Source organism: Anarhichas minor, unplaced genomic scaffold, assembly GCF_050575085.1.
Source record: "Anarhichas minor isolate MPS153535 unplaced genomic scaffold, ASM5057508v1 ptg000054l, whole genome shotgun sequence".
Taxonomy (NCBI): Eukaryota; Metazoa; Chordata; class Actinopteri; order Perciformes; family Anarhichadidae; genus Anarhichas; species Anarhichas minor.
In genome coordinates this window covers 283,558-296,235 of record NW_027466500.1, presented here as the reverse complement: position 1 = coordinate 296,235, position 12,678 = coordinate 283,558, and the positions used below count along the sequence as shown (strand labels likewise).

The following is a 12,678-nucleotide window of genomic DNA, read 5'->3' as shown; positions in this document are numbered from 1 at the left end:
TGGAGTTCTGCACAGCTGAGAGCTACATGCTTACTGAACCAGTCAAGCAGTAAATATTTCTCAGTAGGGGGTTGTGACTGACTTTAGTCAAGTTGCCAGGTAATAATAAAATCCATTTTGGTGCCCTATTGTCAACTAATAGAAACATGACCTTTGTTTCTTGTGAAGATAGCAAGAATTGGTTGGCATTTAGCTGAAAGTATACACACTACTGACTTGCAATCTGACCGTTTTTCTTTCAGCGGGTTGCAATATCCTCCCTCGTTGTGATTGCAGTTTAGAGTTGATATTGGATAGAAGTAATTTCATGCTACCTTTCATATGAGATGGATTACAAAGATGTGGAAATACATCTGCTAAAGATGAAGAAAGCATAATATAAATATATAAATAATTTCTCGCACAGTCTGTTATGAAATGAATTAAGCAGCCGCAATTTCATTCACGCCCATTATTTAGGGCATCCCGCTGCTTGTAATTATGAACTCTGGTGTAGTTGGCTTCTTATCTTTAAGGCCTTGAAACTTTAATCCAAGCTGCCCAGACCACCTCCTTTTTCATGCTCCTGACATTGGAGTAAAAGCTGTAGCATCAAATAAGCAGCAGCATTCTCCGGGGGCCTGCAGCTCTCATAAACTGCTTATAAAAATCGGTTAAGCGGTCATACCAGACACTCTGTGACCCCTGGCCTCATTTCAGGGAGGATGAAATGGCTGATTTTGAAGACAGATCAAACTTGACCTTTTCAGGCTCTGACATTTTTTTTGGAGTGGCTGTGCCGAGAGGACAGATCGACTGAAGGACGAAAAGATCACGCTCCAACTACTAAACAAGAGACAATGAAATGATCGCGCTCCACATTAATAGATATGGCAGAATGGGCTTATGGGTTAACATTTTGCCGCCTGTGTGTGCATATACTTGTTTATGTGCCTTCGCATATTCTTACACGCATCCTGTGCATGTGCATGAAAGCTTGCTTTACTTGGTTTTAGAGTGTGTATATGCAAAGGAAAGATCTGACCTTTAAAGCCGGTGTTCTAATGAAATCAAGCAAACAATGTTCCTAATACATAACATGGATCAAAACATACAAAATCCTGCTTTTAAAAAAAATATTTGAATGCAATGGGAACGATTGATAAATGGCCATCTTTGATGTCTGCCACAATGTATTCACTTCAGTCATGCCAGCAACTGTTCTGCAGGGTAAAAGGTTTCCCATGCCTGTGCGCTGTGGATGGAGAGAAACACTCTCTCTGACTTGCCTGTCATGACTGCAGATGAGACCAAGGGAACTGTAATTGGGCCTCGGATCGTTGTGGTTATTTACTTTAAGAATGAAAGAATGTGTGTGTGAGAGATTCTGTGCCGGGACTGGGACAAAGGCAGAGGCGGAAAGCGGAAATGGCAGAGCAAGAGAAGAAATACGATTGTTGGATTGATTACCTGTAGTACCGTTTCCCCAGGCTGCATGTTTGTGAAGACCTCAATGCTGTAGGAGACCTCGGCAAACGTGGGCGTGTTGTCATTGGCATCAATGACCAGGATGTTGACAGTTACTGGGATACTCTGCTGGACGCCGTCCGTTGCCACCATCTGTAAACACGAGAAAGAGAAATACACATTGTAGCTTTAGAAACTGGAGACAAGTAAACAAAGTCCGTCCGTTGAAATAAATCAGAGAGAGTTGATTCTTTTATTCAGGCTTATTCCTTCAAGACTGTTTTGCTTTGATACGACAATGAGTCAAACTGCACCTTGTTTCTACCAGCGCCATTAAGTCACTTACACTTTGCCGATGTTGATTTTTCATACCCTTTGATTGGAAGTGCCTTTTAAAGAGATGAGAAGAGAGAGCTTCTACAGTATAAAGCCTGCCTAAAGGACAGTTGTACAGATGTACATTTGTCCTTGCCAGCTCTGATCTCAAGGACTTGGCGGGGAGAAATAAAATGGACTAAGTTGAACAACAAATGAAGTGTAGGAACAACAACTGTGGCAGCAGCAGGAAATACATGTTTCTGTTGGGGAAATGGCTTTTCCACAAACATTTGCACTTAACGCTGAAATGGAAATTACGCGTCTTGCCGGTTATGCTGTACATCAGCAGGGTGCCTTCAGTAGCAGCTACACATTCACGGTGAAGGTGTTGTACAGACACCCATGATATCATACACGACAGCAGCTACTTTCACTCCCATCAAACAGTGTCTCTGTTCTCCAGCCAGCCCCAGGAGAGAGACGCCAGAGACTTTTTGGGAGCCAAGAGGGAAAACAGATTTGGATTCTCTGAGTGATCACAACTGTATGTATAGACACTCCATACATATACACATGCTGACACGTCCCTGCACAAACACTCACATACACAGAACAAATGTCAAATGGCAAGCCTGCCTTCTCATGCCTCTCTTCCTGTCTCTCACACACACAAACAGTAAGATATGACACAAAACACAATAATCTTTGAAGGCTGATATTTATCTTAATTGGATCTGTGTGCTCTCTCTCCCTTCAGTCCAGGATATGCAGAGTAATTATACAATTGATTTGATGCTAGCATTCATACCAAATTTCCCTCAATGACAATCTCTGAAATAACAACATATTCAGAAAGCCAAAGCACAACTTTCAAAGCCTCGATGCCGTTTTCTTATAAACACTGTATTAAACAAGCTTTTAGCAAGAACTCAGAAAGCATTGTATTCACATGTCATATCTGATAATATAGCTAATTAAGATTATTAACGCAAAATACCATGCCACAATTCAGCTAAAACCCATGCTGAGTAGACAACAAGTTAGTTCATCTTATTAGCTGGTGTAGCATTTGCTCTACAAAAATATGATTGATGAATCTCGTGTGCAAGCTGGATCGAACTCTATATATACACTATGTATGTACCAGTATTACATTTTCAAGATTATTGTGAGCAAAAATATCACGATGAACATAATTATAATAATCAAACTTTCCAGAAAAACTGCCATCAGTACCAAAATACAGAAACATTACTTGACACCAGGACTGCCTTGAATTTAGTTGGAATTGTATATTGCGGATTTGTTGGACTTCGCAAAAGAACATAAAATACAGTTACAACACCATGGTTGGACAGTTGACTGGGAATTACTTTGAATGCAAAACGTTTTTAAAATTCACGAATCTTTGATCAAATTCAGGTTATGGTCCAACACACCTGTTTATAAGATAATCTGCAAGGCCTTTGTAGTGAGGTGCGTAATCGTTGAAATCTTTTTTAAAAAGGCACCCAGAACATAAGAGCGAAGGACAGCGGCACAGCTATAGTGGGCTCTAGCACCGACTCCTCTTGGTGGAAAAACTGCTTCATAAGTCAGGAGCGTGTTGCTGTGTTCATGGTGCCCTCTGAAAACTGCAAAGCGGAGGCACACTGTCAGCTCTCACTGTATTGTGTAGTCAGAATGTATCCTGACCTTAAAGGAAACAAAACCAGCATTTGAGATCCTCATACCCCAAACAGGAGATAAAAACATAATAAACATGAATGGAGGTTGTAAAGAGATACACAAACCTGGGCACATCAACTTTCCACACACACGGGAAACATATCATACCTGCATAAATGCTTATGTCCAAACCAACAAATCCAAACTTGGCATTATATCTGAATGTACAGTGAACCCTCCCTGTTCAGAAACTCCTGCACACTCCAGGGAACCGTTCCCAGAGAGCTCGCTGTTGGTTTGCTGATGCTCTCTGAACCAGAAGAACACCCTTAGATGTAGGGACCTACTGTATTTCACAAGGTGCTAAGCAGCAGCGCAGAATTAAGTCACTTTGGTAAACCAGGCTGCTGACGTCAATGTAACAGCAGTAAAAAATAAACTTAACACACTAAATACACCACACAGCAAGAAGATTAATAAAACATTATAACGATTAAGTAACACACTACATAATCCTAATGGAACATGAAGGTTTAGCTGCAGAGTTCAGTGAGATTGAACCATCTCATATATCAAAGGATTAGAGAGTTCCCACCAAATACACTCTTTATAAATTAATTAATTAAAATGAATTGATCAGTTTTTAAATGACATTTTGTTGCTTTGTTTGTGTTTTCTGTAATTGCAGCATATGTCTTAATGGCCTGTATTTGCTGGAGAATGTGATTAATTTGCAGTTCATTTTCTCTTCGCGTTGTCAAACTGGCGAAGATGGGTTCTTCATTTGCTTGTGCTTTGTCGACAGAAATTAGTTAAATTACGTAAGATAAACAGAAGATAAAAGTTGTTGTTTTTCCCCCAACTGAAAGCATAAAACTGTCGAGGTCTGATGTGCCTTCGGTTTACCCTTTGATGGAACTTTGTAAATTCAAGTGACTTAACTTCACTGCTATTTGACTCCTGATAAAGGTCATATTGTTCTAAAAGTGTCAGGTCAGCTTTGTATCTCCAACTGCCTCTTGGTATAGGCGCTAACCTGAGACTTCTAATATACACAGAATAGGAGATGTAGGTCGAAGGGCTGTAGTGCTGTCTTGCAGATAGCTTCCCCTGAGTCCGAGGCCTACCGTGAAGGTATAGGCCATCTGCTTCTCCCGGTCCACAGGTCTGATGAGCCTCAGGTAGCGGATCATCCCAGTTGGGGTCAGGCTGAAGATCGCGGCGTAGTCATCCAGGGTAATCTTCACCATGGGGTCTTTCGTCTTCCAACAGAAAGATATACAAAAAGAAATGCATTACCATAGTGACATGAGTGTTTCATCATTTTTCCAAGGCTGCAGCTGTGGGGCTGAGAAAACCATCAAACAGTACATTTTGATCTGCCAAAGAGTTGAAAAAGTAATCTACTGGCAGGTTTCTCATCAGTCTTTAGAATACAGTGGAGAAAGAACTGAGGACGGGAACCAGAGACCAATGTATTTAACATTATAGTCTCAATAAAAAAAAGACAAGAGGAAATTACTTCTGCTCAAACATACACCCATTATAGCCTCTGCTCCTTTTTAGGGAAAAATAGTGTCCACATTAAGCAGTCGTTAAAAGGTTTGAGTTATACAGCTTTTGTAACATTTTTAAAAAGAGACATTTGCTTAAGATGTGTTATAACTGCTGTGGTTGGATTGTGTTAACAAATAAACGTTGAGTCCACTGTGGTCCATTGCTGCGAGTCGGCTTCGATTCACATCGATCAATGAGTCCTCTTAAGAGAGTTTGGTAAACATCAGGACCGGGTGGCTTATTGATTTTCGTTATCTCTGTTTCCACTCCTCTTTGATTTGTTAATCTTCTCCAAAGACAGAGTAAAGGGATATTTTGAAAGATGAACTAGAGGTAGAAGTCATTTGTTTTGACTGTGTGTGTGACTGTTTGCTTCGACCCATTCAAATATAAATCTATCAGTGCAGTCAGGGTAGAAGGGAATTCAATGGGCTCTCCACTGTGGCTGTTGACACGCACACAAAACATGCAGCCACACAATCACACCGTTTGTTAAATGTGTCAAACGAATGTTTCAAAACACCCGCTGTATCCAACTACACACCCAACAATCAACATCAATTCATAAAATAACAATACAAATATTGTGAAAGAGCAAAGTTGGTACTCAAAGAGAATCGTTGTATAACTTTTTACTGAGGAAACTGCAGAAACCACAGCAAAACACCCATCTGCATATAAAGACGACCAACACAGCACAGCAAAACACTCCAAACACACACTCCCATTAGGATACAAATGTCAGTGCATCAGCTAGATTAATCTACACACACACCCATCTTTACCGGAGAGCTGTGGAGCATTTAATACACCGTTTTGTGAAGTTTCGAAACAACAGAAAACATATAATTTCTGATGTTGCGAACACAGTGGGAAGCTCACAAATTGTTTAGGATGTCTCCAGCAGTGATGAGTGCTCAGTTTGTTTTTACTTTTTGCAAAGTGATGCATGAATTAAAAGTAGGGATGTCCCGAGTCAATTTGCAAAGTGTGAATCAAGCTGATCGAGGCTTTTTTTAATGGGTCAGTATGTATTGGCAAAGTAAAGTCTATCCACTTCTGATCCTTTGTTTATAGAAACTTATTGTGCTCCAGGTATGCCTATGCTTCTGTTAATTTATTGTTTATCTCCACTTCTATCTTGTTAGTTTTCTTTATCTTTATTAAATTAGTTTTGGACTTATTAGAAAGAAAGAGAGAAAAAAACCCAATATTGTCAAATTAGTTTGCACTTTTCTGTAATCTATAGAGTGAAATAATCAGTCAGTATCATACTTGTAAATGAATACTGATACTGCAACGGACAGTGATCATCATGTCCATCTCCATACAATTATATTAATGATAATATAATAATAATAGTGGGATTTCTAATGCATCCACTTCCACAGTAACGTCCACCATCGCAGGTCAAGTGACGCCAACTCTGAGCTGATCAGCTTTAGGCACTTTTTTTGTTACCTCCCCGGCTGCAATCGACTACTCTACTGTTGAGGCAACCTGCAGCTCATCTCTAACATCCCCAATGGTTTTATAAACCCCTGTCGTCCTCCTCCAATCAGAAGTGGCCTAAGGCGACTGCTTATACGCCCACTAACAACAAATATTTGAAACTGAACTGAAGCTCAACTTAGAAAATTCACATCAGAAATCAAATCGCAATCGTCAATTAGATATTTTCCCAAAATTGCTCAGCCTTGGTTTTACTAAATATTGGATTAATCACTGAAAACATACTCAACAAGAACTTGATCGGGACATCCCTAAATCACACTCTGTGTGTGTGTGTGTGTATGTGCCATAGCACCTAAAAGCAACCCCCTTTACCTACAGGTGTATCACCAGGAGCCAGCTACAACAAGGAGAAAAATACAGCAGGAGAATGACTCATGAATTTGTGTGTTACTTTTTGATTGCACAACATAAACACATGAATAAATGTGGACCTTTAATCAATATTCAATCAATGCACTACAAGTGCTTTGTGTTTGTATATGCACACATTCATGGGTGGACATGTGTAAAGTGTAGGCAAGAGTGAGCATAGCCAGATAAAGGCTCTTTCTTTCTACCTCCTCAATGTCATTATCCAGAGCGATGATTCCCAGTGGGGCAGTGAGGTTGGCACTGGCTGAGATAGTCGTACCCACTGGGGAGGACTCACTCACATAGCCCTGATAGGTGAAAAACTGGAAATATGGTGCCTGGTTATTCTCATCCAGGATTTCGATAATGAGGTCAGCATAAGCTGGGAGGGGGTGACCGTTGTCCTGTTCAGCCTGAAATGAAAAAAAGAGAGAAAGAAAGAGAGTGAAAGTCAAATACCAACAAGCTAAGGAAGTCTTTATTTACTGCTGGAAAATGTATTAGGAAGGACTAATAAGGAGTTGGATGATGAAAGTTATGCTGTCCAAACTCTTACGCAGGCACAGGGACAGAAAGACATCATTTCTCAGAATGTCATTTTAATTACAAAAAGCTACATTGACTAAATTTAATCAAGGGTCCACTTTGGATTAGGCCTTAGTAATTACCAGAGCACTTAACGCAAATCCCATCATTTGTCGGGCAGAGGCAGTAATTGGTAGCTCTTGCTACACCGTTGAGTGGGTGACCAGTGATGGAAGGAGGCTCAATGGAAATATTACCCACGGAGTCAGTGCCAGAATTGACTAATAAATGAGGGTACTAGCAGAGTGGTCTTTCTCCATTAACTCAACTGAGCTGAATCCTGTGTGTTTCCATACAGTGTTTCTGTTTTGCCTGAAAGCTTGAGTGAACCATGGAACAGTCTGATATGACAAAATCCCAGCTGACACCTCTTCATTTCTTCCGCATGTTAATATCTTTGTCCAAAAACCGACATGCAGCGCTCAACTGTGGAACACAACTCATTTAAATGTCACATTGCAAGTTGATATAAATAGTAAGAGTGAAATTGCTCAATCAGTCAGTTCATGACAAAACCACCAATGTTCTCCAAGATATACTACATGTAATCAATGTCATTTCTAAATCTATGAAATATTTCAAAATACTAAAACATGCAGGGTCACTGAACTACTAAATGTGACAAAACAGCTCAATAAATTCCCAGAGCTGTACACTCCCAAAAATGCATGAATGAAATGTTGACTCACCTGCATCCAAAACCAGCTTGTATTCATGCCACGTTCAGTGGAACACGAATCAAACTGTATCGCACAATCATCAAAACGTAAACAGTCCTCTCCCCTCATTTTCCAGCACAGTTGGTGACATGACTGCTTAAGTAGCTCAGTACATTACCACAAATCAAAATGTGTGTTGTCCCAGCTTTTCAAACTGCAAGAAAAACCTGAAGAGGCTGCACTTTAACCCGAGTTGTGTCTTAAACCAGCCCAGTGAGAGCGGACCAGATGAATGTGGTCTGGCCAGGCTGTCACTGCAATCTTTTCCCTCGGCACATATGTCACTATTGGCTCCCACACTGGGATGCTTCATAAACATTAAGGCTTTGAAAATACAGATGGAGAGGGGGAGAGAGGCGACATCAGTTTAAGCCATGACCTGGAACAGATTCTGCACATTAGCTCGATTTCACTGGGCTTGTGTTGCAGAGAACCGATTGCAACAGGAGAATATAGTTCTACAGCTAAACGGTAAAGTGCTGGGGCCAAAAAAAAAGACCTCTGTATTTTCTTGTCTTGTGTGTATATCATATAATTGCAGAGCTCTGCTACACTCTTTTTGCAGTTTTGGCACATCAAGTTTCGAGTTTCACTCCATTTCATATTTTTATTGGCATCGCTATATTATGCCAGCCTCTCTTTTCTAAACATCTTCTACCTTTTTCCCCCTTATCTGAGTGGTACTAAAGAACACCCACACTGCACTGACCCAAAGATCCAATCTGCTCACACAAACACCGGAGGAAAAAGTGGTGTCATTGACGGACAAAGTGTGTGCGCTTGGCTGTTCTCGGCTCTTTTTCTCGACATTGACACACACATTTTTGTCTGAGAGAGAAAAGACGGGATGTAGATCTACAGTGTTCCCTGGTGATTCGGCTCTTTAGCGGTGTCCCTATATCAGGGAGGCAGCGCTAAATGACCTGCGCTCCACCGATTCAACACAGAAACCTGGAGGAGATTCACTGCTTCTAAAAGTCAGTTTATTAGCCTTGATTCCTGTCCTGACTCCATCATTCTGAGAGTGTCATACTGGATCTCTTTTTTTCTCTATTTCTCAATCTGCCTTTGTCACCTGTCTTCATTTCATCCCCAGTCATTCTGACTCTGTCAGGTCTGACCTTTAAAGAACAAGAGATGTGTTTTCTTAAATATGCTTGAGATGCTGCAGCTCATTCCATCACTGTTTTTTTTTTTTTAACGTCCTAAAGCATTAGCTATGTGCACCACATAACTGTGCTGCATCAGAGCACTCTCAAGATACCAACGTCTAATTCTCACTTCCCTGCCCCTTGGAGTCCTTGAGCAACGATTCCGCCCCAGTATTAATGACTGAGGTAGATAAGGCTCCTACATTGCCTCCTCCACACACATCTCTCCATCTATCTTGGTGTTTTCCTGCTCCCCCTTTGAACTGTCTCCATTCCCCTAGCTATGCACAATCCTCCCGAAGACATGCAAAATGCCTCTCATATGATCAATTGCCCATTGCCTTCTTCCTCTTGTGGAAATCAGCTCTTCCTCTCATCTCTTTGCTCCCCAGCTATTCCGGTAAACAGCAGGTTACACAGCGCTCAGAGGTGTCTAGCGGTTAGTGATGGCTGGATGGAAAGTTCATCTGCACTGCTGCAACGAGGCAATCCCTGACTCTGCTCTAAATTAGGATTCAGGAAAGTGCAGCAGGCCATCCTCCTGCTAAGTCCATAAATCATAACATCTTTTTCCCAATCTCCAAAGCAGCTAAAGATAAGGTTCATGGCCTTCAGGACTGAGGTTATCTGGAGAGGGTACATGCTTAAGTTTTCGAGATATGAGTTAAACTTGATGTGGCACAAGCATTATACAGAATTAAGGTGTTTCATAAAACTTTGCTTACCTAATGCAGAGGCAGCAGGAGTACCAATATTTTACCTTGGGCTGAACCCTGATGAATACAATCAAGCTCCATCTGGTTCAGTAAATGCAGGGTTCATTCATATTTTGGCCAATGGATTTCCATGACTTTAAACTGACTTTTTTATTTTTTATTTTAGCTATTTCTATCTATGCTTGAATAGTATAGGTGATGTCCCTGTGACCTTTGACAAAATAAAACTAGCACTGGTTCAGAATTTGAATGTTTACCTTGATGATGAGAGTGAACCTTTGATACAAATCCCTGCTGATAGGCTGCAGGACACGCAGCTCTGCAGTGGTTCTATTCAGGGAGAAATACTCTGGATATGTGACTGGATGACCTGCAATAAAGAATAGAAATATTCACAGTTTTGGATTCAGTGCACTTTATGATAACATCAAGAACAGCCCGAATGAACATCCCAAAGTCAAGTCACGGCTTCCCGACTGAGCCAAAGAACATCAAATGTGTAAAATCAATCAAGATGAACCTACCAACCAGGATGTAGTAAAGAATTATAGGTCTGTCGGATGGAGGCTGTATGTTTCTGTCCATGTCCACGGCCCGGATTGCAGGGGTGACATTCAGTGGGTTCAGTTTGCTCTGCAACAAGAGGAGGGGGAGTCAGTCAACAACACAGCAAGACAATCAGATGCAAACCTGTTTATTTTCTGTTGCCTGTGAAGTTGTAGCCCACAGTTGCACAGATATTGTCTCCTATGAGAGCATGATTATGCAGAGACAGACGTTTCAGTGCGTTATGAAACGGAAAATTCCACTTTGATGGGATATCATCAGCCCTGGAAAACATATTGTGTGGGGTATATATCAATAGTTTAGCTGCTGTATAATCTTATCTGATGTGTTGTATATCCCTTGCAACTGTGCTCCTCCGGATGAAAACATCTCTTTAGAGAAGCTTCCCTGGACTCTCTTCCTGGCCCATTAAAACTGTTTTCTGCTTTTGAAGGGGATGAGAGGAGCTGCTGCAATCTTTGAAGAATGCATTTTATGACTTTTAAAAGAAACAAAGAGAATATTTCTGATAGAGATGCACTTATACCGATACTGATATTTCAAAGAGCTGAATCGGGTAGAGGTGACAATGGGCTGATTGCTGGTAACAGATATCATTAATTTAATAAATAACATTTCAGGTCATATATACCGATGTGTTTACTTGTTGTAGTTTGTTTTACAAAGTTAAAAAAAGCAATGTTTAATCAAGCCTGATGTTGCCGTACACATATCAGCCGATACCCAAAGCTCAGGTATCGGTACTGAAATAGTTGGATCGGTGTCCCTTCTTTCCGATATCCAATTAAAGAACCAAATGCTGGATGTTGGCCAGTAAACATGTTTAGCACACTAGCCAATTATGAGGATATTTAATTAATAAGCCAGTGCTATAAGATATATTTCTCATATGCATACTTTTAAAATGCATAATAGAGTTGCACATTGAGGGTAATCTGTTGTGGTGCTGCAGGCTACTTTTCTGCTCATGCATACTCAGACGTCATAGCACTAATTGCCCAGCTCTGCCTCTCCACTTTTGCACCAACATATGGCTAAGTGGGAATATGTTTAGCACATCACATTTAAGAATACCTCTCCTCATGCAAAATACCTCAATATGGCCGATACAGTATGCGCGAGTATGCTAAGAGGCCTGTGCTAAACTTCCTTAGCATAGACAGGCACATGGCTAACAGCTCTTTGGCAGGAAGAATCCCTCCCTGAGGGGGCACAGTTATGTCCCTCAGCTCTGGAGTAATCCTTACACCCCTCCCTAACCAGCCCTCTCGCTTTTACAATGTCTGGAGGTGCGCTAAATCAAATCCCTCTAGCTCTGCACAATGATGATTAGCTATAATACCCTCCTCCAGCAGTCATTATCAAGGGGACTCCAGAGCCCACATTATATCCCCCCAGGGCAAAAAAATAAATATAGATCAACTTAATAATGCCTGTCTAGCCATTGTGATTAATTACAATACACTCATCAATTATGAGACGACAAATCTCCCCGTGGACAGATATGTTAGCATAATGGTTACACTGCAGAATAGAGAAAAAAAACTGATTAAAAACTGCAAAGCTATGAAATTAAACACTGTTTAAGGAAAGCAAAAAAAGACTCATGTTATGAAACAGACTTAAGAAACTCTAAATGTAAAGAGGAGACATCCTATTGAGAGTAATACAACCGTATACATACATTAAAGGGATGTAATATCAGTGTAACATCAGGTTTTATAGGCATGAAGCTTGGGCAGGATGAAACCATGCAGTGTTTCCAGGGGAAAAGCAGGAAGACAGGGAAAAAGGGCAACATTTTCTCACACTAATGAAAAAGCTTTGGTTTGTGCACCCGGTGCTCCCAGGTCCTGCATACTTAGCAGTCTGCAAACCTTTTATCATAAATTATACATTACATGGGCAAACTCTGAATGGAAAGTCTGGACAAACAACTGTTACGCACTGTGGCAGCTCCCCTTTTCTCTCTGTGGGCCGCAATCTACAACCTTTCATTTTCTCAACCAATCCAAATAGCTTCTGTTGTGTCATGATTGCAGGCTTCTGTGCTAGTTAATCTCTCTCTGTCTCAGTTCAACTCTA

At 40.9% G+C, this 12,678-nt stretch overlaps 1 protein-coding gene across 3 annotated transcripts in view; it reads right to left on the bottom strand.

Moving 5' to 3' along the window:
- LOC142931822 (protocadherin-15-like) overlaps nt 1-12,678 on the bottom strand; it is a 129,137-nt gene that overhangs the window by 76,403 nt on the left and 40,056 nt on the right. For all 3 annotated transcript variants that reach the window (XM_076075939.1, XM_076075940.1, XM_076075937.1), the window contains 5 exons: nt 10,551-10,659; nt 10,284-10,396; nt 7,062-7,268; nt 4,560-4,694; nt 1,450-1,599 (listed from right to left, as the gene is read on the bottom strand). In XM_076075939.1, coding sequence (XP_075932054.1) covers nt 1,450-1,599; nt 4,560-4,694; nt 7,062-7,268; nt 10,284-10,396; nt 10,551-10,659 — 714 coding nt within the window. The remainder of the gene's footprint in view (nt 1-1,449; nt 1,600-4,559; nt 4,695-7,061; nt 7,269-10,283; nt 10,397-10,550; nt 10,660-12,678) is intronic.